We start from the raw sequence: 24,011 nt of genomic DNA, 5'->3' as shown, positions 1-24,011 counted from the left end.
TAGTCTTGCACTCCTTACCATCAAAGCCCCGGTAACGAGCCGCCCGGCATGAGAAGGGAGGTGTGAGACAACAAAGTTGATCTGCTGCCTCACTCAACAGCCCACTGCAAGCAAGATGTGATGCTGTTAATGCAAATATGTTTGGGCTGTAAATACAAAGTGCAGCTTTAATATTGATGGTTTAATAAAAATCAATAAAAATCAAAAAAACTTCATTAAGGCAAAATTATTTCCCAACATTTAAACCTTTATTATGGAACAACATCAACAGATTATATCTGTGAATTACAAATGAATAATAATATGTACAGTGCAACTTTTTCAGTTAGAAAACATTATTGCATATACTATACTTTAAAAAAATAAGAATGCATTTTTCCACTTCAGCTCCTCTCCGACGCTCTCCTCTCCACTTGTGGCCGATGAGACTCAATCCTCTGCACTGGGTTTGGTATTCAGCGGGTGTGCCTCTGCCCAAAGAGATTCGCCTGAATTCTTTCCTCCTGAGGCGTTGGTCCGGCATATCTTCAGCACCAGCAGGGATATCACCAACAGTGAGCATATGACAAGCGGTACAAGAATCCCTATCCAGGTACCTGACTTGCATTGTGGCTCGAACGCGCCTTCTCCTACAAAGAAGGCAAAGAAATGTATCACCTGCATGCGACCACACGTCCACGCAATTTCACATCGAGTCAAGTGGTGCTCACCTTCTGTAAAGACATTAACAGTCAAGTATCCAGACGTTTCCACCGCGACCTTCCTCCATCCATGAGACAGAGAGGGCAGCCACTCCTCTACCTCGCAGAAATACAGGCCGCTATTTTCAGGAGCTGACTTCGAGACCGTAAGGCTGAACTGGTTGGGTACAGGGTGGCCAAATCTTAGCTGATGACCCGTGCCTAACATGTCTTGTAGGGTAGCGTTTCGATAAGCTACGAATATGGGCCGTTTTTGAATTCCTGGTTCCTTCTGCCAAAACCATGTGACCTGGAACTCAGATTCACCGCTGGACTGGTCAGTGATGTGACAGGGGATGGTGAAGTCCTTGGATCTGCTCACATTTAGCTCCAGCTCATCCTTTACAATGGACAGGTTTTTTTCTATAAAAAAAGCACACAGGTAAAAAGACACATTTCATTCAGCTCAAGTGAAACGAGAAGATTGGTTTCAGTGGGACTTTAAGTTAAATTCCCGAGGCACACAGACAAAGGAGACTTAATGGGAAAGAGACAAAGAGGAGTGAAGATGGTTTACAAAAAGCCGAAAGAGAAATCTATATCTGTAATAGTAGATTTAGGGCAACCATCAACAACACCACTATGGCAAAACAAATGCCAGCACCATTAGAGAATAGTTATTTTGCAAAGAATATATGTGATTGTGCAGCACAAGCCAAGTCAAATTGATATTAAAGACCATACACTCCTATAATATTGGGTATTATCATTGTAATTGCTTAAAAGTAATAGTGTAGCATTTAGGGAAATTCACAATGCTGTTTTACCAAGTGTTTGTTAAAAAGATTGATATTTCTTTCATCAATGTTTGTTTATTACGAAGATGCCGTGAGCAGCCTAGGTTCGATAAATAACTGCATATAAAGATGGAGGACGTGTCTCCACTTCCTGCTTCCAACTGTACACAAATTTTGTACAAATACCTTGACATAATTTCTCATGAACTCATCCTTTAAACACCCATGCAAACACACAACCAAACACACACAGTTGCCCATAGTTTTCTCTATAAAAAGTCAACATACCAGCAACATTTACTGTCAGCGAGATAGGACCAGCAGTCTCTGAGGCCTTTTGCTGCCAGTGACCTTCACGATCCAGCTGGTATTGCTCCACCTGGCACTGGAACGTCCCACTATCCCCCTCATGGGCTGTCTGAATTCTGAGGTAGAAGCTGCTCTGTGTGGGTCTGGCGAGACGAAGCCGCCCCTGCAGCTCTCTGAGCGCCCCGCTCTCAGGGTACCGCAGCAAACCCATGTGATCGAGCTCTACTAAGGGGACATTTGTCATCGAGGAATTGTGTCCAGTGTAGATCCAAGCAACTTTGTAAAAGACAGAAGGACTGAATGCACCGGAGAGGATGTTACACTTGAGTTCCACCTCGTCTCCCTCTCCTGCAATCAACTGCTGCTCTGTCCCTTCTAACTGAAGATCGTTGGCTAGAAAACCAGAGAGAAGTCAATATTTTGTTAAGTTATTCCTTTTTATATGGTATGAATTAAATGTGGCTGATTATGTATGTAGTTATAGAAAAATCTGGAGAAATTTACTGTGAGCTAATAAAGGATAAACAAACTTACCAGGCTCAATAAGATTTAGCTCAGTGATTTTGGACTCTGGCGGGAGCTCATACCAGTTACCACGAGGTTCTTGTAGCCACTCCACCACCTCGCATGTGTACAAGCCACCGTCCGAGATCTGAGCTTGCCGAATAGTCAACTCAAAACTTGGACCCTTGCTGCGCCTCATGCTGATTCGTTGTCTGTCGCTCGGCTCCACCTGGGTCCCAAATGTTATGAGGGCTTCCCGGTCCGAGCTCACGATGGTCTTATTTTCTCCCCGTTGCTGGTGCTGCCAGGTAACGGCATAGCGAGAGGATGCAAAGGGCTCTGAGATAACTGAGCACTTTATTTCTATGTCACTGTTGATATTTCTTGTCAAAGTGGGAGAGGAGGTCAGACTGAGTTTGCTCACTAGAAGAGAGACACAAAAGTGAAGTCATATAGGGTGAGAAACAATGACAGATAGAATACACAGTGCAGCTTTCATCCAAAAGATGGCAAGTAGCCGTATGAATCTCAGCGCTACCTGGGTACTGCACCATCACAGCCACTGGGTTGGATGGACGCGGCTTCTTGTGAGCATTTTGGATGAAGGCAGATGCCTGACACTGGTACTTTCCTGCCTCTCTGGGGCTGGCACCGTTGATAAGCAGAGAGTGAGTGACCTCCATGGCTTTGTTCTCTACTTCCAACTGGTAGACGTGCTGGTCTCCAGACCAGCTGATATCACCATTCCACTTCAGGGTAAGGATGTTGTCTGTGGTCGAGTCTTCGTGCTGCAGGCTCCAACTCAGAGTTGTTGGCACACGTGGCCCTTGGACCCGGCACATCAACTTCACATTTTCTCCAACAGTCACTAGGGTGTTGCGACTGATCAGTTTCACAGATGACTCTGTATCGAGTGAGAAACAAGAAATTGGTGATCTCACAATCCTCATGCATCCATGATGGTTCCAAGTACAAAGGACTAGAGTAAAAAACATTTATAAAGTAGTCCACCTCTTCTCTCACTTATATTTGTTGTCTTCTGCACAATTTCTCAAAATCACCTCCCTATTAAAAACAAGAAATGGTCAAGATGCCTGTTGTCATCCAGATATATTAAAATAAATTGCTTCCACCCATTACCAATTATCAAGTTGTCATCATTAAAATATATGGCTTTTGCAGTCTTAACACTTTTGAGAAAATAGGTTTTTCCTCTTAAAATGCAAATTCATGCAGTGTGAGGTACTTCAAAGTCTATATTTTAGACATTATCGACAAACACATATTAACAGGAGTTTAAAACCCTGGACATAAATAGTAATAGTCATTGCACCCTCCAACACAAAGAATATTGAGCTGTACAAAGACATCCTGCATATTTTCTTTCTTACAGTTTTACTCAGGCTTTTAAGTGCAAATTAATTTGTGCAAATAAAAGGTTTTCCTCTTGGAAGCAAGATCATGCAACTATCATGAAATATTGCTTGCTGTTTGACATGACTTTTGTTTAAAGTGGAGTGGAGCCCATGTAGTGCTGACAATTTAAAATGGTTCATCCTCTGTGGACCATGAATGTGCCCAGTAAATGCAAATAGGAAGTTTTGGCCAGATAGTGATGCCAAAGTGACGATCAGAAGAATGGTACAAATATTGGGTGTAACCTTCTGGGAACCATGAATATCCACCTTATATTACGGACTTACCACTTATTCAGCAAATTTTACAAGTATGTGAGTTTCCCACAGATGTTTCAAGTTACATGACATTTTTAAAAAGTCTAATCAAACAACTCAATGATTGGAACCTGTTGTCTTGAATAATTTGCACGACATTGACAGAAAGATACACATCTTACCTATGGGACTAACTGTCACAGTGCTAGTTTTTGACTGGCTGTGGGTCTTGCTGTTTGTTTTCCATTCAGAAACAGAGCACTGGTAGATGCCTGAATCAGACGGCGTGACCTCATCCAGCTCTAAAGTGAAGGTGTCGGTCGCTGGGCGCGCTGCCCTTACTCTGCGACTCGCAAACTCCCCCTCTATCTCCATGACACCCTCCTGACTTAGACTGATGATGTTTTCAAACAAGGTTGTTGACGTGGACTGACGTTCCCAGGTGACAGAGAGTTGACCTTTAACCCCATCCACTTTACAGGTGAGCTTCAGCCTGTCATCTTCGTCAACACTCACGTTGTGTTGCATTTCAACTGAGAGCCCACTTTCTGTCGTGAGACAAGGGAACAGACAGATGCATGTGTTTGAGAAGATGATAATAGAAAACACGATTTTCTTAATAGTAGTTAATAGCGTTAAGGTTATGGTCAGAATATATCATACAGGAAAAGAAATGTAAATGATTTAATTCCCGTGTGTGTGGCTCATTCATTCTGAACATTTCTGCTGACTGACCTGATGCGGAGATGCTGACCAGCTGGGGGCTAGAAGTCTGGGCTTCTCCGGCTGTAAAGGCACCATCCTGGCCTCTGTCCTGAAGCCATGCCCGACAGAAATATTCTCCCTGGTCCTCAGTTCTGACAGGCTGCAGTCTGAGACGGTAGTCTGTGTCCCTGATCCGGGTGGCCCTGAGCTCGCCTCCTTTCTCTCTGCCACTATACTCGGGCCCCACAGACAGAATGCCTGCAGGTCCGATGCGCGCCAGCTCAACACTTCCCCGGAGCCAGGCTACAGAAAGAAACCTTTTCTCCAGATTGTGAGCGTCTACGTTGCAGGAGAGCGACAGCTCCTGGCCCTCCTGCAGAGTTGTCTGCTGTGTGGAGATTCTCACCACCAGAGACGACGTGTCTGGCACCACCTCTACTCGAGGCAAAAAATAAACCTCAGACAAATATGGCAAACGGACTCACACATCCTGTGAAGGAGCCACAATGGAAAAGCTGAATATGTCAAGATGTACTTTTAATAGATAATTGAATGATAGATGATTCTTACCTCTGGCTTTGACATGTAGTGTAGTTTCCTCTGCATCCTTCTGTGTGATAGTGTACCAGGAGCGGTCAGGATCTTGGATCCACTCCTGCGCCCGGCAGTAGATCCTGCCTTGGTCTGACAGCTCCAGCCTTGCCATGTGTAGCCTATATGTGGCCTCTCCCATTTTATCTAACGTTATGAGTCCAGCACGATAACGCCCTTCAAATGTCGGGCCTGGACTCAGGGTGAAATCCCTGTCCAGAGAAATGATCGGCCGAGCGTCGTCCTCGCCGTCTTTGTGGAGATGCCATGCTAAAGACAGATGGGTGTGCTGGATGGTGTTGCTGGAGGCTTGGCACGTTAGAGTGAGAGCATCACCCTCATTATAGCTCAGTGGTGTGGAGACAGGTGATGACACACTTAAGGAGTTGTCAATCACTACGGCACAATGTCAGACACAGAGACAAGGACATGGAAGTCACATTTTTGCCATCTTACAACACAGTGATGCAGATATGTTGAAAAACAGGTCGTAGAATAAAAAAGTAGAATGGCAATTACCTTTAACTATTGTCTTCGCATTGTAGGTTCCATCGTAAGCAGATTCTGTGTTGATCACAGCGCACTCAAAGTCCCCTTCATCACCTTTCTGCAGGCTCTGGATCTCAAAGAGGACGGAGTTCGGTGACACATGTTTCAGAGTAATCTCCTTGCTTGCCACGCGTTGGTTATATATGGCATACCCAAAGCTTTCATCAGAGGTACTGATGATGTTGATCTCGAACGTTGGTTGTGTGGGCTTCGTGACACGGAACTCGAATTCCTTTTGAGTGTTGTCGCTTGCAAGGCCGCTCACAGTGCAGGAGATGGAGAGTGGAGCGCCCAACACGCGATACAGGGGCCCGGACTGTGCTTCGGTGAGCACTTTGGCCTCTCCTGAGGAAAGCACGTTGAAATCACATGAAAACAGCTAATTTAAGGGTCAGTCTTGTTTTGTAAGGGTGCTACTCTCCAAGAACTAATCTTGGTTTCAGAGTTACGTGGACATGTGAGACAAAACTACAAAGCCTTTAAGTTGTACAGCACATTACAAGAAATATAAACCTTTTACAGTATGAGGTATTTATTCATTATGCAAGAAAAGGTCTGTTTGAGGGTATAGATTTTTATCTAACTATATTATCTAACTATTGCAACTTTTTCAATTCCATAACAAATGTTTTGCAATTAATTTATTTGTTGTTAAAAAAGGGTAAGGGAGTGTCATATGTGAATCAGTAACTTTAAAATGAATTACAACCATATAGTGGTAAAGGCCATTTTCAGATATTTAAATAAGCTGCCAAAAACTCATGAGAAATTTTGATTCATTTTAAGCGTAGTTAAATATAAACATGTAACAGTGGTTATTGATATTGCTGTTTATTTACTAGTCGAACATTCAACCTGGAGTAATGCAAAATATGTTGTACTCAAAAACACCATCTGTCTCTCTTTGTTTCCTCATATTTTCAAAATGGCTATCATTTAAAAAAATAAGAGCATGTATTTTCCTAATTAAAATTGTTTTATATATTCCACCAAATTGGCGATGAATATGAATTAAATCCAGCTGCAGGAATTCAGCGAAGTACTCACCACTGTGCAGGAGTAAAGTCAGACAGAGCAGCAGACTGGCCCTGCAACACCTCATCCTGAAAGCACAGTGTTCACACCAGTCGCTCTCTCTCTGCATGTGAAGATCTGTCAGTGTCTCAAAACAGTGGTATAAATGTGGTTTATGTTTCCATGGGTGCACTAAGAGGAAGTCTGAAATATTTCCGGTACATTGTCAGAATGTTACATTTGCAACACACTGTAGTGTCTTGTGAAGCTATTTTCCTTGTTGGTTATGAAAACATATGCATGTGCAGCTGGCTTGTGGTGGAGTTTTGACAAATTAAAATAGTTTTGTTTCAACTGCTAACCAGTATAGGCTGACATCGGTGCATTACACGGGTTGACAGTATTGTCACCATAATATTAAATCAAATAAACAAAAATCACTTCCTTATTAAAATAAGAAAAAAGGGCACTATCTTTTTTTCACGCATTAGATATGTGCAGCTTCTGTTTTTATTCTCATATTTATTTACTTTATTTACCAACACAGGCCTTCTGTCATCCAATCGAACAGTAACGAATGTTTATAGATACAGATTCTGGAGATGAATTGTGTTGCTAGGAAACAGCTCGGGTCCAAGTTTGACCTATTTACCAAAACAGGTAAGTTTGGACCCGTTCAGATGATGTTTGACGTTGTGTTGTACATCGATGAGGCAACAGTGCCACCTGGTGGAGAAGGCAAGACAAACAGTGCATTCCTGCTGCAGCTGTGTTTTTTATTTTCACTTTTTAGCTTGAAGCCTCAACTCTCATTATGACTGAGGGGGATTTTATGCATCCGGACGATTAGACTCATTCAAATTAATACTGCATCAGAATGACATTTTGAAAAATATAAGTTTTTATGTATATATGTATATAAAGTATAAGTAAGATAATACTGTGCCAGAGAATTCCATAATAATATAACAAGTAATATAAATATATAAATACATAATATAATATTATTTATAGTGATATATATATAATACAAAGCAATGTAAAATACATTTTAGAGGGTTACTGTGGTAAAGGGTCTGTATACGACTTATTAGTAGTAGCACATGTACCTCAGTGGTGATGCTGAAGGAGGAGCAAAAGCTGCTGTTACACTTGCACCCACACTCATCCTGGTCCCATGCTGCTTCTGAGCCAGACTGGTGGAGCGATGACACTAAAATAAGAAGTGAGACCTTGTTGAACACGGTAAGTATTTAAAACAGAATCTAAAAAATACTTCTCTTTCAGCCACGTAAAGACGGTGAGTGTTATTGACATTTCACGTTGTTCGGTGAGGTCTGGTGGGGGAATACCTGACATCTGTGGTCCTGAAAAACTTGAAAAATTTGCATAACTTTATTCTCTGTCTTCTCACTGTGGAAGAAGAAGCTGCACGCTGTTCTCATGAGTGTCTGAAGAGCTTGGAAGATGAGTGACTCGCTGGAGAGGACCACAGACTGTCCCCTGACTCTTCTCGGAGACGACTCCAGGCCAGACGAGGAGAAGGAGAGCCTGACAGGAGCAGAGGAGTTGTGCTGGGAGGATGGAGGTCTACCTGTGGAGCTGCAGAGAGGGATGGAGACTCTGCGGGTGAACAGTGAGCTCACTGATGTGATCCTGAGAGTTCAAGGCCAGGACTTCGCCTGCCACAGAGCCATACTTGCTGCTGCCAGTCAGTACTTCAGGTAAAAAAACAAACCGGCATTGTCTTATTTATATTGGGATGGGATTGCTGAGGTTTACCTTTTTTTTTTTTCTGTGTAGGGCAATGTTTTGCAGTGGGCTGAAGGAGAGTCATGAGGAGTACGTGCAAATACAGGGGCTGGACAGTGGGACAATGGGCTTTCTCCTGGAGTACACTTACACCAGCCGAGCCCTCCTCACACACTCCAATGTCCAGAGGATACTTGAGGCTGCCAGTCAGTTCCAGGTAAAATGACAGTTACCTACAATGAAATTCAAGATAGTTAATTAGTTCACATAGTTACTTATGTAAACCTTAAACACATCATCAGCAGCAAATATACTTTCTTAGCATTGTAATTGGATTGCTAGTAAAGAAAAAAACTTTTTATAAACATCCGCCAAGGCCCCCAAACAGTCACCTTATGAAACCACATTGAAATTCACTGGATCCGGATCTTTTATTGACTCTTCACTACATTGCACACACTCATTTACATCAGTTCCTCATTCTTTCCATCAAGATTCATGGTAACATACTTACAAACAAACAAACGCTGATGAAAATGAAACCTTCTTGCCTGAGGTAATAATGTAAGACTAGTAATTTGCACTGTAATCGTTGAATTGTTATGATGACTTATGTAATGCAACTGACTCAACAAACTAACTGCAAGCTTGAATAATACAATCATATCCGTATAACATAAACAAACCAGTAAAGAAATTGTTTTTCTTTTAGCTTAACCAAGTTTAATCTCAAATAGTTTTATCAGCATAAGATGTGCAATTCTCATCGTAATGTGATTTTGATCTTCGGGCACACATGGTGCAACAAAAGCATGGCACAATCCACAATGTCTTTGAATTGGCAGCAAAAAGAAATAAATACATGTGGGGAGACACATTCAGAAAGAAAGATTGTATGATGGTGATCACTTTAAGCAATGGGGTGATGGTGCTGCTGTGCAGGGCCACATTTCAGTTGCTCCTCTTTTCACTTTTCACTGTGTCAGAGACGTGTTGCACAAGAGAGAAGTGAAAGTTGCCCAGATGTTTACACCTAGGATCAGTTTTCCGTACAGGCCTAATTTAACTGCACAGCTGTGCCAGAAAACAAGTGAGGCAGGTGTTGTTGTGCTTCTATTTTTGTGACGCGCAGTTTGAGTTTTAGATGTTTAAGATAAAAGTGATAATGAGATTGATCCTTACTTCTTGGATTTTGGAGGGTTTAAGGTCAGAAGCTGGTTTAGGTTCGAGGTTAGAATTAAAATAAATTTAAGGTTAAAGATAACATTTTTGTTTACATGTAAAAGTTGTTCATCTTTTTATGGCCCATGATATCTTTCAGTTTCCAGGTTTTATTGTTGCATATTATGGTTTTATAGTTTTATCTGCTAATTTACCTCAAAATTGAGAAACCCTGCATGCGCACATCAGTTTTCAACTCAATTTCGATCTAAAATCTAACAGTGATTCCTGCCCTGGCCTTGTTTCTTTTAGTTCCTGCGTGTGATGGACGCATGTGCCGGCTTTCTGAGCAAGTCTCTGCACCTGGACAACTGCATCGGGATCCTGAATCTGGCTGAACATCACGTCCTGTCTGTCCTGAAGTCCAAGGCTCAGGACTACATCGCCTCTCAGTTCTCCCAGGTTGTGCAGCAACAGGATTTCCTGGAGCTGCCGGCAGGGTCGCTGGAGACCGTCCTGCAGAGGGATGACCTGAACGTGAAGTGTGAGGAGTGTGTTTTTGAGGCCCTCATGAGCTGGGTGAGGGCCCAGCATGATGAACGCTATCCCTTACTGGCCAGGTTGTTGTCACACGTGCGACTGCCGCTGCTGGATCCAGCATTTTTTGTAGAAAAAGTGGAGTCGGATGAATTGATACGACGCTGCAGTGAGGCCTTTCCTTGGCTGCAAGAGGCTCGCATCTATCACCTCTCTGGCAGGGAGGCAAGTGTAGGACATTATTCATTTTACAAAATACTAGTCAGCGTGTACTGTATCTAAAACAGAGGCTTTAACATTGAAGTAACACTTTGCATGTCAGGGGCAAAAACTGCCTACTATCTTCTAAAATGTTCCATGTTTCAGAATTTTGAGAAGGCAAATCTCTTTGTATGTTTGTAGGTGGTCTCTGAACGAACCAAACCCCGCGAACGGCACTTTCTATCCGAGGTATTCTTGATCATCGGAGGCTGCACCAAAGAGGAACGCTTCGTTTCCACCGTCACCTGCCTGGACCCCCTTAGACGCAGCAGGCTGGAGGTCGCCAAGCTGCCAATCACAGAGATGGAGAACGAGTCCCAGAACCGCAAATGGGTGGAGTTCGCTTGCATCACTTTCCGCAATGAGCTTTACATATCTGGTGAGTAAAGTCACACATTCAGAGTTTCATTTCAAAAACAAGCTTATTTCCTGTGAGATGTGTGACCTCCACAGTGCAGATGAAAGTGAGATTGTTCAGGAACTGACACCTTAGCTGTGGTTACTGTAACTGTTGAGCAACAGCTACTCTGTGAAAGTCGGTCATTGGATTTAAGATTTTGAATCAGAATGATAACCAACGCAGATCACATACACAGTCATTACATTGATGTTTTGGGATACAAGCTACAGTGTGTACTGTCTGTAACACTTCTGCAGGAGGGAAAGAGACACCAAATGATGTTTGGAAATACAACGGCGCTCTGGACAAGTGGATCCAAATCGAGCCCCTGACAACTGGGCGCTGGAGACACAAAATGGCGGTCCACGGAGGGAAGGTGTACGCGCTGGGTGGATTTGATGGAGCTAAGAGACATGCTAGCGTAGAGGCCTACGATCCCTTTCACAATCGCTGGACACAGGTACATCAGTTTGACATTATAGTTGTGCTTTAGTTTAACAAAGATAATTCCCTCTGGAGTTGGTGGAGACATAAACAGAGTATTGAATATTGGTCTTTTATTTTTCAAGCAGCCACAAACATGACCTTATATGAATCCTAAAGTTAAGGCCATGTGTGCTAGATCACTAAGAAGGCAGCAGTTTAAAAACACACTTGCAATAACAACTATACAATGTGATTGATGTGAGTATTGGGTTTATAGCTTGGATAAGGTCAAAGATATTAATCAGCCGAATAGGACCATCGACCCACTCACCCAAAATTTCAGTCTTTCTAAAACTGGGCGAAATGTCCAGCTCAAAAAAAAATTTGTAGCTTTTATTTTATTTTTTATTTGTATGTTAGGTGTTTTAATTTACTGCTTTAAAACAATATACTTCACGTGATAGCTTCTGTGTCTGCACGGCTACACGTCATCTCTTACCCAGAGGCCCTTTTGGTTGTTTTTACTGCAGGTGACGCCTCTTGCAGTTGGCGTGAGCTCCTTCGCTTCTGCAAGCTTTGACAGATGGATCTACGTGATCGGTGGCGGGCCCAACGGAAAGCTGGCAACCGACAAGGTTCAGTGCTGGGAGCCCGGGACAGACTGCTGGGAGCTGCGGGCGCCCATTCCCAATGAAACCAAATGCACAAACGCTGTCACATTCAAGAACAGCATCTATGTAGTCGGTACGTTGTGGTGACGTGTAAATAAGGGACGTGAGGCGTTTATACCTCAGTTGAAACATTTTTATTTCATGCTACATGTTGTGACCCGGGTGTTCCTCACATTAATGATGGTTCTATTTTATTGAATATTCCCAATTTAAAAACCTGTAGACACAGATTTGAAAGGTTTTAGGTGAAAGGGATCTGATCCAATCCTAGTGATGTTTTTCGCTAATGTGTTTCATCTAAATTTCACAAATTGTTATTTTCTTTACCGTAGAATGGGCCCATTATATTTAAATACTATATATTTAGATCGGGTGCTGGTCCCCTCCCTGGAGGCTGCCATGTTTTTTACAGTAGCCCAAACTGGATAAACGAGATACCTCACAGTTTATATGACAACTGAAGGCTGCCACAGGTTCTCTCCCTTCATTGCCTTTTTATTTTAGCGCTTTTATTTAGGCAGCGCTTTCAGTAATGAAGCATTTTTATATTGCAATATCATTAGTTTCACTTCAGTAATGGATCCTCAGCTTAAGGTGGTGCCTTAAAATAAGGGAAATATCTGTGAGTAAAAGTCTGTGTTGGAATTCAATGATATTTTACACATGAAGAATTTCCTTCCCGTGAGTTGTTTAACTAAATATGAACTAAATATGAACCTCAGTATAGTTACCATTCAATGCTGTCTGCTCCCAGGTGGTGCCATGCATGCCATGTACTGCTACTCCCCTCTGTCTGACTCATGGACCCTCGTGACTCGTCTGGGGGAGAGGGCAAGCTGTGCCATCGCTGCCTGTAACAACAAACTGTTCATCACCGGAGGCCGGGACAACAAAAACCAAGTTATCTCCACTGTGATGTGCTGGGACGTTGCACGAGAGGTGCTGACAGAGGAGTGTGTTTTACCTATGGGAGTGTCGCACCACGGCAGTGTGACACTCATGAAGTCCTACACACACATACACAGAATAGCACCTGCTGCCGGGTGCGAGTGACACAGGATTTTGCGAACAGGGCCTCGTGGTGGCTGAGAGTGGAAGTGAATTGATGCATGAAAAGTAAAATTAATAAAAGTTTTTACATGCATTGATCCAGTTTTTTTGATGATTTTTTTGTGTGCTGTCTTTTTTTGTGATCTGTGACATTCAAATGTCACAATGTTTTGACAAATGTAAGGAATCAAAACTTACCTGCTGTTTCCAAAAAATAGGCATTTTCATTTTTCGTTCAATTCTGCCTTTGAGGAAAAAACGGATGCAACGTTATTAATAACTATATCCCAATCAAGCAATACTACACACAAATGAAAAGGTTTTAATTTTCGGAGGAAATGAAAGAAAATTAGCAGTGCGCAATGAGCGACTACACATTGAATTCCACCTTTTATCAAACTTGTTGATTCTAATTTTGTATTTGATGTGTATAATTTGCCCTATTTTATTGTATACGGGAAAATAAGCACATTTAACCACTTATCAATTGTTGCTGTGCACAAGATAATATACATGCTTAATAATAACATACATGTTTAATAATTTTATTTTAATTTAATTTTCACCATCACTAATGACCTATAATCTATAAGCACAAGCCAATATGTTACTATATAATGTTAATACCATATCATAGTGATTAACTATCAGAAATAAGACATCTAAAAAATGCTTTAAAAACTTTAGTTTTCTAGCGTGACTCTAAATTTCTAAAACATAAATGATATCTTTGTGCCAATTGTCAATTTACTCACAATAAGCTGTGGGAAATGAGTCAGATATATAAATGCAAATCAGATATTATATTCATTATTTAGATTATTTGTTTGTTTATTCAGTTGAACTCTAACTGCACTTTGTTTATTTACTTGGAAACTTTTCCTTTTTTTCTCTTTCTGTCTGTGTATTTTATTTGTTCAGATTTCTTTGTGCGTCAGCGACATTTTGCAAAATACAAGTGCAGATAAATCAAACTTCATATAAGGACCCAAATGAACATATTGTCGAACATAAATCAGACTTTTGATTTAGCCAAACTAATATTCAGCTAAAATTTGTGAAAGAAACAAATACTGGGTTGTCACGTGTTTTCACTACAAACTCACCACACTACATCTGTGTCGGAGCGATGCCAGCCAGGTCAAAGGTTAAATCACAGAGTCGCGTTTCCGGTTTTATTTTCAAAGTAAAACACATGCAGCTAAAATTAAATGGAAAAAAAGATCGTTTGGAGAAAACGCGTTGATTTAAAACTGATTTATATGTGAAAAACCTACTGCCTTTCAATGCAGGTCCTTAAAGAGACCGAGAGAAAACGCTCAGTAAGTGTAAAAGGACGAACATATATAAAGTTGTCCGTTCATAGAAAGTAAAGTAGTAAGTATATATTTGAGCATCTATACATATATGTATTATAAAAACTATGGTCAATTTACAGGAGTCCAAACTCAGTTTCAGCAGCCGTTATGTTGAAATGTGGAAATGCATGTTGTTATTGTGAAGGTACAGACACCGGAAGCTCAAGTTTACACCTGTAGAAGGAAGAAACTTTCCCTGGAAAGTATTTGTGGATCACACCTGTCGGTTTACCTGCGCATGCACCGCGCACACGTTCGCCTTCTCGTCCAAACGTTTTCCACGGAAACTAAAATGACTTCTTGGACTTTTTATTTCGACACGGACGGAACTCCATCCTTACGCCAGCAGTGATAGTGAATTTAAAACCACGGCTTTTGAATCAGAGGCATTTCTGCGTCTCTGACATGGCTCTGCGTTACTTCCTGGCCTGTTGGCTCGTTCCCTCCTGTCTCGGTGAGTTGTTGGCGATTGTGCTGGTTTTCCTAGTTTTTACTACTTTTAGTGTGCAGTTGAGAAACGCCCTGCAGACGGAGGACGTGCAGACTTTACTGGCAAAGTCTGTCCGGTCAAGTTAATCATTTAAATAAAGTTGTGCGAAAGAGTTGAGCTCATATCTGGCCACAGCTACAATGAGTTAAGTGTCTTGGGCTTGGCAATACAACAATAACAGTATTATTTTACTATTAATTAATAACATACTTTCCCATCGATCACAAAAGTCCAATATAAATCAGTGTTCTGCTTATTATTTAATCCATCGATCCACCTCATAAAGCATTTAGCTGTTTATCTTTCTTTGCTGAAAAAGAAGATACTATCTTGTGATAAATACCAAGCAAATCAATCCATTTTTATAACTCTGCTTGGAAAATATTTATATCGTTTTATATGTAGAGGTAGATTCAAGGCGCATTTAAAAACAACACAGAGAAAACTACTAAAAATCAGAAAGCACAGTTTAAAAACAAATTTCAAACGAAAGAAAAGAGATTAAAATGAGTAGAATAAAAGAGGCAAAATGAAAATAGTACAAATACACTTAAAGCTTACTTACATTCCCTTATTACATTCAAAATCAAAATTCCCCTCATTATCTCTGTTAGCTTACATTGTTGACACTGGCAGAGAGGCTGTTCTCTGTAGGTTGTGTTTGACATTATAACCTATGTTGTGGCTCGCCGGCCCACGATGCAACTCAGAAATACAACAAATTATTACTTTTTCTGTTGAAGACCTGCACAGCCACAACAAGAGATCAAAAATATGAATTATTGTTTAATCAGTAAATGATTTCAGCTTTGAATCAGTCATCTCTGTGATTCATCAACAACGAGCTAAGCCTTAAAGTGATACAACGGGAAACATTATTTGACACGACGCTTGTATTTAAGCAGCCAGTTCAGGTACAACCATCTTTTATGACAGTAGAACAATCCCAATGACAACTGAACAAGCTGCATCCACTGCAAAGTGCAGCTGAAAGCTCCCGAAAACACTCGTAAGTGGACCTTGAGTACAGATTATTATATTAAACTATGTGTGTATGAAACTATATTTCAAGGTCAAGAGACAGAACCTTCACGTACACATTGAACGTTTCTAATAATACATGGAAAACAATATAATGTTATATAACCTGAACATTATACGCTTGACTCAAATAGAATTAACTGCAGATACATTTGTATTAAATTATAATGCATCAGTGTATCTCATACGCCCTCTTGTGTTGTCATGACCTTTTCAATGTTTAAAATACACTGAACTCTTTCACATCTCCTTCTCCGTGTGTAGTTTCTGGAGAGCCTCTGGCGTACGGTCTCCTGGGGCAGAAGGTCCACCTGAAGCCAACCATCACCGGACACCCTGACGATATCCTGTGGAAACACGATGGCAACAAAGTGGTGGAATTTAATGGGAAGGAGGAACAGGTGTACAGCCATTATCAAAGCAGAGTCACCCTTGACTGGGTCTCTGCAGAACTCGACATCACAGACCTCAGACATGAAGACAGCGGAAAGTATGTACTGGAAACATACGTGAACAAAGAGATGCATCGTTTCTACTATAAATTGGAGGTCATAGGTAGGTTTTTACTTACCTTCTTATCAAAGTGACTCTATACTTATACATAGTTAATTGATGGATTCTTTAAACATTGGTACCTGCCTTCTATAGCTAGAAGTTGATGTCTTACTATCGCAATAAACAATCTTCTGACAAGTCCTTGCTATCAAGACAACAGGCATCAGGTGGATGTGTTTTTAAATTGCATGTACAGCTACCTATTTTTTGTTCAAATGAAATTCACAAGTCTCTGTCCGTGACATTTTTCTGTTTCACCCGTAGACTGTATTTAAAGATGAGGTCTCCACCTCCCCCTGTTTTACAAAAATGAAGCTAAAATATCCCGGATACACTTTTGACATAATTGTGAGCCATAGTCTGCGCAGGAGCATGTCGTGACACGCGTAACTAATCCTGAGTCACTCTTTGTCTGTCAACCATGACATTTCACTCTGTTTTTATAAAATAAGTAATAAAAACCAATCTACTTTGATTCTTGGTGTGGTTCATGTCCCATCCACTAACATGGAGGAGACATGGTTTATGGCAACCAGCCACCAGGGTTAGGGTCGGGGTCTGTATGCACCAGTCACAGAGGGAATTTTACTGCAGAACCAGCACTTACCTTTTAATACTCTAAGTACATTAGGCTGTCCTACATTCTTAAATAGACTTCCTACATACTTTCTAAAACATGTATGTATTTTTACATCGAAGGATTTTGAAAGCAAGACTTTCATTTCTAAGTGCTTCTACTTGGCTGTGTGTTACTTTGCTGATAAGATCTGTGTCCCTGTTCCACCTCTGTCCACACCCACAAGTAAAACAAGGCATCAAACTAGTTTTACCTCTTATTATCTCACCTAATAGAAATAAGATTTATAGTTCAGATTTTGACGATGGCCATGTTATCAAATCAGGAACTTTGCTCTCCATGAAATACATTATAAATATTACCAGAGTCAGGGCATTGCAGTTTTTTCTTTTTTAACCATACTGTAATGATAGTTTGTTATTATGACCATGATGTTGTTCTAACCTTATACATGATTATAATTAACACTTGTGATATCTCCATTTCTTCTAAGTTCTTTTCTCCTCCTACCCTCCCTATACCACATGTAGTGGTGTTGATGCATGAATGTAATGTTAATTAAGTTGTGTTCATTAATGCATTTATTTTAATTTATAAATCCATATAGATAAGGTTACCAAACCCAGCGTCTCCTGTGACGTGAACAGCAGCAGCTCTGACACACGTGGAGCCTGGGCGACGCTGACATGCTCCGCGGAGCCCACACAGCCCCAGTCCTTGATGAAGTATGAGTGGGAGTCAAGTGGAAATGTGCTGCCCGGCCCTCAGTTAACAATATTGCTAGAGGATGAACCGGATGATAAAACATACACTTGCAGGGTGAGCAACCCTCTGACTTTTGAGACGACGACATTCGCTGCAAAGACTTGCTCCTCTGGTAAGATTTCACTCAAGTATCAGCGCCACTTTAAAATTGATTTATGGTATTTGTCATTTGAAGCAAATGAACTTTGAGAAATGAATTTACACGGATGTTCTTAGAATTTATCCACCAGACGTCATGGGTCTCATCAAGAAACACGATACCACTGAACGTGAAGACTTTGATCTTTCAAACTCAGCTGAGCTTCATTGACTCCTCCTGCTGACAGCACTTGAAACAGATCTTGAAAATTGAATTTAAAAACAAGTTACACATGCATCATTTGTCTATAGTAATGTATTGTAATGAGAAGTTGCTATAACTTTTTTTTTTTTGTGTTTTTATGCAGATGAAAGTTCATCTGTAGCTCTGGCTGTCAGTCTATCCATCTTCTTCATCTTCCTCTTACTACTGCTATTGGCTGTAGTGTTCTGCAAACTAAAGAATAAAGGTACAGTTAAAAACAAATGACACCTAATAAGCAATATTATTTATTTTTGAATCTATCAAAAATACTCAACATATACTGTTATTAACTGACGTATTTACAATGCTATCTCGTAGAGTTGAATAAATCTAATAGTCTTATATGAGGTAAGATTCTTTCTTATTTCGAGATCACATGGTTTTCCAGCTATTTCTGTCTTGTACTACTTAAGTCAATGTTATTATTGATTCGGAACTTCAACATATGCAAAAGAAGAACATTAAGTTTCTCTCTTCCTCTTTTTTTCAGCATGTTTTGCAAAAAGCAACAGAGATGATCTGGAGAAAAGCAGTTCACCAACAGAAGGTACGAAACTGCATGTGATTCAGTGGGGCTGCAAGTAACACATGGTTTGATGTGTCAACATTTCAGACAATTAAATGATTTATCAATAATCATACTGTTTTGTCACAATAATAATAAGAAGAAAGATAATAACGTTTTATTCATACAGCACCTTCAACTATTCTGTCTCAAAGACACTTTACACAGGTTAAAATACAGACAGCAAATAACAAAAAAATATTAAATAGACATAATCACACATTAAATTATAAAATATATGTCATAATCACACATTTGAACACATCCCAGTGAAGAGGTGGGTTTTAAGATATGTTTTATAAGTTTGTTTAATTAACAGGCTTTACAAGCGATACATTTTGCTTATTGACTGTTACTGTAAGAGCTAAAAAATATAAGGTGTAGCATTCATGTTAGTGTGGTGTTGACTGTTCATTTCATGAAGGGATAAGCAGATAAGAGCTAGGAGAGCACATACCTCAAAGCTGCACAGTCCTGTAAATATAACGAGAACACACAGTGATGCATCATGCGACACATAACTGCAGAAGTTCATGATTTACAATTTTTTTTTATTAATGAAGATTATTGTCGAATCTGCCCTCTCTGTCATTTGTTTCATATTAATGAGTTACACAATATATTTTGTGTTTTTAATCTTTGATGTATATTTTGTCTTTTAATCCGTCTGGTAAAGAGAGGGATCAAGACGATGAAAAAACACATTTTTTGGACAGAGCGACCACGCTCCCCTCTAATCAGCCACTCAGACCTTTGGTCCCAGATTATAGCGACACGGCGACTGATCTCCCTGACGACAATCACAGAGAACACGAGGCCGCAGACTCGGACAAAGGAGAAGGTGAAGTCTGTTTAATGTGCTCACTGCTTCATGGTGTTTTAAGTGTCTCTTTTAAGCTGCAAGCAAAAAACTTTTACTGTTGTTGAGACATGCCTTTGTGTGTTAAGTTTTGGTTTAAAGCAAATTGATAGAAAATTGTATTTCTAACAATGGTGAAAGAACATGCATTGTGTTATATTTTCTTCTGTTTTTCTCCTGTCTCTTCCCCGCTCTCAGCCAGATGACTGAATGGCGATGGCAGGGGGTGGAAATGATACTGAAATATTTTAATATAATTATGATTCCTCTCAGTTTTCCTTTGGGGGGTTAGGGATATGTAAGTCGTCAAAATAAGAGTCTTGTGCTGGGAATTGAAAAAAGTTCTTTAACTTGTCAGTTGGTTTTGCTTATGATCAATCAATCATTCAAACTTTATTTTATAGAACCTTACATACAGGTTAGTGCAGTTCAAAGTGCTACGCAATGCAGTGATAAGACAAGAATAACACAATACAAATAAAACAGCCGACAATTAAACAGCACAAAATATATTTTAAAAGCTAAAATAACAATACAAAGTACAATAAATCTGAGAAATAGAATAAAGTCAATAAAATTAGATAAAAAAACTGATAATACCAATGGCGAGGTAAAATATGACATTTTAACCATAGATGCTATTAAATATTTTCTGTAGACCATTCTTAATTAAAACCCAGGCTAAAGAGATGGGTTTTAAGTTTGAGTTTAAAGATTTAACACTTCCAGCTGCTCTCAGGTCGTCAGGTATGAGCTCCAGCAGCTTGAAGTGTAAAGCTAATTTATCTCAGTGCACTCGGCTTGGCTGTGGGAAAGACTATTGATACCTACTGCCTCTGCCTGTAGTTTGTGACATGTCGAGGTGTATTGAGCATTATTCTCTATGAGACCACTTCAGCTTACCTGAAATTAGTAATTCTAGGATTCCAATATTCCATCATATCTGTCGCACTTGACGTAAGTCTTAAATTTGAATCATCACGGTCTTAAAAAGGCCTTAAAAAGTCTTCAGTTTTATTTGTTGAAACCTGCAGACACCCTGGAGAAATAGTTTCTTAGCTTTGGTCACTGCAAAAATGACGATTCCAAACAAAAAGGGCTTTGATTCAATACTTTTGCAAATGCTTAGCAGAAATGCGCAGTTTCTGTACTAATATCTTTATCCTTTGTTGAATCTGTTTCAGAATCAAAGAAGGAGGAAGATGAAATTGAAGATGAAAAGTCTCCTGCTGCAAATGGCCTCTCTCCTCCTTCTCTGCCTTTGCCCCTAAAGTCTCCAGATAAGGAAACTGAAGTCACAGCTGGTGAACGCGAGGACGATGCCAACTTAGATCAGGTTCATGGGGAAACTGAATCTCACTCACCAAACTTAGAGAAAAGAACTGAACCAGACGAGTCTACTGAGGAGGACCGGCCGTCCACCGCTCCTGAGCACAATACTTCAGAAACTGCTTCATGTGAACATCACCCAAAGTTGTCAGAGGAAGAAACACACGCGAAAGAAGACGACCAGCCAGAAATGGACAAAAATGTTTCTGGAGGTAAACGTGAATCAGATGGAGAAGAAACAGAGAATCTATGTGAGGACACCTCTCAGAGCCCCACACCAAAAAATACAGACAAAACTCAAACCAATTTGTTTGAAAAGTCTCCAAACGCTGCCCTTCCAGGTCCAGACCACCAAGTAGAAGGCGAGAGCAGGCCTGAGTCAGAGTGTGAAGGGCAGTTAGACAGCAGCGCAGCAGAGGAAGAGGACGACGAGGGTAAAACTGAGGAGGACCGGCCGTCCACCTCTCCTGAGCCGAACATGCCAGAAACTGCTTCAGGTGAACATCACTCAAAGTTGCCAGAGGGAGAAACACACGCGAAAGAAGACGACCAGCCAGAAATGGAAAAAACTGTTTCTGGAGATAACCGTGAAACAGATGGAGAAGAAACAGAGAATCCATATTCAGTCACCTCTCAGAGCCCCACACCAAAAAATACAGACAACACTCAAACCAATACGTTTGAAAAGTCTCCAAACGCTAAAATACCAGATCCAGACCACCAAGTAGAAGGCGAGAGCAGGCATGACGCAGAGTGTGAGGGGAAGTTAGACAGCAGCGCAGCCGAGGAAGAGGACGGTGAGGGTAAAACTGAGGAGAAAATGAAGGACGAGTGTGATCCAAAAGAAGAAAAGCCAGACAACAAGAGCGAGAGTGAGGATAAAGAAGGAGAAAAGAAAACTGAGGCTGTTGAAAAATGAAGTGAAAGTGTAAATACAACATAGCAGAAGTCAGCAGGATAATCAACTGGAATATCATTTAAAATGAACAGCGGGTGGAGGACTTTCAAACATCAGGGCAGAAAAACATCAACCTGTTGGACTGAAAGAAAATTATGGAGAGATTCACATTCAGGAAGAGCCACTGGGACAAATTACCTAAGTAAACAAAAAAGGACAGTTGTTGGGTCGAAGTCCACAGACTGAAAGCCAACGTGTGATTTATGCATCGTTGCTTTTGTTCTTTTTTTTAAGGAACACAATACAAAATGTATTGTCATTCAAATTAATTATTACCCATACGTAAGTATGACAGAGTTATCCACCTTTCTACACAGAGAAAGACGAGCCTGCACTGAAATGACACTACGGAAATTACAGTGTTTGGGTAATGACAGAATAACACATTAATAACTCAGAGAGTAAAGAGAGAGAAATTCTGTCATTTAAACTTGTCAGTATCCTTCTCTTAGGATTCCCTCTGGTCCTGCAACGTTAACCGACTGCAGAAGGTTTAAAACATATTCACACTCCTGCATGTTTTTCATATTTTGTTTTATTGCGTCCTGCTAATATTAGGTAAATCCCTCATCCCTCTACAATCAGTTTCCCATAATGATATATCAAACACAGGATTTTAGATCGATCTCCTAACAGATCAGGTCTCATAACGCATGTTGGAGCAAAAACGAGCTTCAAGAATCCCTCTAGAGTCATAAAAGACTCAAGAATATATAGGATTTTATGGTGCTTCATAACTTTATACATTCTGTAAATGTTAACCTCATTACATGCTTTAAAGAATATGTTATCACAAATAATTAACAATCCGATATGTAGTCAAAATCAGGATGTTTTTTAATATTCACTAATCTATCGATGTCATATTTTTTTAGAGCTCAGGGTTTTTTATTTTTCAGCACTGATAATTTATTAATTGTTTGTGATTTCCATTTGTGACAGTACAGTTACTTTTTTTTAATCTTTGAACTTTTTATTCACTTTTCTCTTGTAGTTTTGCTTTTAGTTTGAAAACCTTCACTACATTTATCAGTAAATAAAACAAGTGTTTTATGGAGTTATAAGAGTTTGGATTCTTTCCTTTTTAGTGAACATGCTTGTTTTTAGATTCCTTTTTAAAGTTTGTTTTCATTTAGTTTGGTACAATGCAAAAAAACACGGATTTTTTGTTTAACATCTTAAGACTATGTTTGTTATAGATATGTGTTAGACTGCAAATGTATAACCATCATTGACAAAAAAGTACAGTTGCTGCATGAAGGATCTGTAATAGTATGTTTGTATCAGTAGGGGGCAGTGTTTATCAGTTTTAGGTGATAATTTAGTTCCTTCAGCTGAGATGGTTGAAGGATGTTCTGGGCTCAAAAGGCAGGTTCCAAAAATACAAGGAATAAAAATATTATAGTGAAATTTGTTTTTTTTCAGTAAGTTACTGCAGAACATCTATGTAAAATGTAAACTATTCATGCATGTGATATTTCAAGATGGTGTTGATGAGGAGCTTTATGTAGGAATGTGTGAGTCTGATCAGCTTCACGGATAATATCCAGAAAAGTTCCGAGATATTGTTCGGTACAGTTTAAAGGAAATGTGTCTATCTATTCCGCTCTCAGGAATAGAGCATGATTCAGTGTACAGTGGATTCAGTGAGTAAACGTGTACACAAAGGTTCACCCTCTGCTGGATGACAAGCTGTTGTAGATTTCTGAGGGCACCGGCTGCGCCATGTGAAAAAGTGACGCTCGATTAGTTTAACCTCTGAGACACCGAGAAGCCTGTGATCTGCTACCGCCCGACCTGCAGGTTCAGGGCACGAGCTGAGAATGAACAATATCGAGTTTCTGTTGTCGCAACAGGAAATATTGGAGTATTGAATTATTTGTGGCGTTGGGGCTCTGCCTCCTCACACGAGGGTCACAATGTGGTTCCACTGAGACGCTGCTGATGAGTCGATAGCAGCAGGGAAGCTCACGTCCTGGGTCAAGAGTCCTCCAGCAATGCTTTGTGTCACGTATTTAATATCAGTATCCTTTCTCCGGGATGATTGTTACAGCAGAAGAGCTTTTATTCCCCCCAGATATTGAAAGAATG

The 24,011-nt window shown here is 40.3% G+C and overlaps 3 protein-coding genes across 7 annotated transcripts; 2 read left to right on the top strand and 1 right to left on the bottom strand.

The window, feature by feature from the left end:
- Positions 1-259: 259 nt before the first annotated feature.
- On the bottom strand, positions 260-7,033 carry LOC117754763 (immunoglobulin superfamily member 3-like). Its single transcript, XM_034573946.1, has 10 exons — positions 6,856-7,033; positions 5,779-6,153; positions 5,239-5,655; positions 4,699-5,103; positions 4,146-4,511; positions 2,829-3,194; positions 2,321-2,713; positions 1,766-2,179; positions 711-1,103; positions 260-629 (listed from the first exon to the last, which is right to left on the bottom strand). Exons 1-10 carry the CDS (start codon positions 6,950-6,952, stop codon positions 430-432), a joined length of 3,426 nt encoding a protein of 1,141 aa, XP_034429837.1. The 5' UTR covers positions 6,953-7,033; the 3' UTR covers positions 260-429.
- Positions 7,034-7,787: 754 nt separating this feature from the next.
- klhl6 (kelch-like family member 6) lies at positions 7,788-13,188 on the top strand. 3 transcript variants are annotated; one of them, XM_034573950.1, is made up of 8 exons: positions 7,788-8,067; positions 8,231-8,546; positions 8,626-8,791; positions 10,048-10,503; positions 10,675-10,912; positions 11,191-11,393; positions 11,890-12,103; positions 12,785-13,188. In XM_034573950.1, exons 2-8 carry the CDS (start codon positions 8,290-8,292, stop codon positions 13,081-13,083), a joined length of 1,833 nt encoding a protein of 610 aa, XP_034429841.1. In that variant the 5' UTR covers positions 7,788-8,067; positions 8,231-8,289; the 3' UTR covers positions 13,084-13,188. The 3 variants fall into 3 exon arrangements, with proteins under 3 accessions (XP_034429841.1, XP_034429843.1, XP_034429844.1); XM_034573952.1 differs by having other exon boundaries at positions 7,788-8,083; positions 8,245-8,546; XM_034573953.1 differs by lacking the exon at positions 7,788-8,067 and having other exon boundaries at positions 8,202-8,546; positions 10,048-10,497.
- Positions 13,189-14,574: 1,386 nt separating this feature from the next.
- Positions 14,575-22,713, top strand: LOC117754764 (nucleolar and coiled-body phosphoprotein 1-like). 3 transcript variants are annotated; one of them, XM_034573949.1, is made up of 7 exons: positions 14,575-14,892; positions 16,234-16,524; positions 17,709-17,978; positions 18,313-18,414; positions 18,700-18,756; positions 19,469-19,615; positions 20,818-22,713. In XM_034573949.1, the coding sequence occupies exons 1-7, from the start codon at positions 14,844-14,846 to the stop codon at positions 21,879-21,881; spliced, it is 1,980 nt and encodes a 659-aa protein (XP_034429840.1). In that variant the 5' UTR covers positions 14,575-14,843; the 3' UTR covers positions 21,882-22,713. The 3 variants fall into 3 exon arrangements, with proteins under 3 accessions (XP_034429840.1, XP_034429839.1, XP_034429838.1); XM_034573948.1 differs by having other exon boundaries at positions 19,457-19,615; XM_034573947.1 differs by having other exon boundaries at positions 19,451-19,615.
- The last annotated feature ends 1,298 nt before the right edge of the window (positions 22,714-24,011 follow it).

Source organism: Hippoglossus hippoglossus, chromosome 21 (genome assembly GCF_009819705.1).
Source record: "Hippoglossus hippoglossus isolate fHipHip1 chromosome 21, fHipHip1.pri, whole genome shotgun sequence".
Lineage (NCBI taxonomy): Eukaryota > Metazoa > Chordata > Actinopteri > Pleuronectiformes > Pleuronectidae > Hippoglossus > Hippoglossus hippoglossus.
Note: the sequence above shows the minus strand (reverse complement) of the source record. Positions and strands in the feature narration are given on the sequence as shown.

Coding starts and splice junctions, on each gene's coding strand:
- klhl6 (XM_034573950.1), top strand. CDS start 8,290: ATGAGTGACTCGCTGGAGAGGACCACAGACTGTCCCCTGACTCTTCTC. Junction 8,547..8,625: donor GCTGCCAGTCAGTACTTCAG/GTAAAAAAACAA, acceptor TTTTCTGTGTAG/GGCAATGTTTTGCAGTGGGC. Junction 11,394..11,889: donor TTCACAATCGCTGGACACAG/GTACATCAGTTT, acceptor TTTTTACTGCAG/GTGACGCCTCTTGCAGTTGG.
- LOC117754764 (XM_034573947.1), top strand. CDS start 14,844: ATGGCTCTGCGTTACTTCCTGGCCTGTTGGCTCGTTCCCTCCTGTCTC. Junction 16,525..17,708: donor CTATAAATTGGAGGTCATAG/GTAGGTTTTTAC, acceptor AAATCCATATAG/ATAAGGTTACCAAACCCAGC. Junction 18,757..19,450: donor AAGCAGTTCACCAACAGAAG/GTACGAAACTGC, acceptor CGTCTGGTAAAG/AGAGGGATCAAGACGATGAA.
- LOC117754763 (XM_034573946.1), bottom strand. CDS start 6,952: ATGCAGAGAGAGAGCGACTGGTGTGAACACTGTGCTTTCAGGATGAGG. Junction 4,512..4,698: donor GGTCAGCATCTCCGCATCAG/GTCAGTCAGCAG, acceptor GTCTCACGACAG/AAAGTGGGCTCTCAGTTGAA. Junction 630..710: donor TGTTAATGTCTTTACAGAAG/GTGAGCACCACT, acceptor CCTTCTTTGTAG/GAGAAGGCGCGTTCGAGCCA.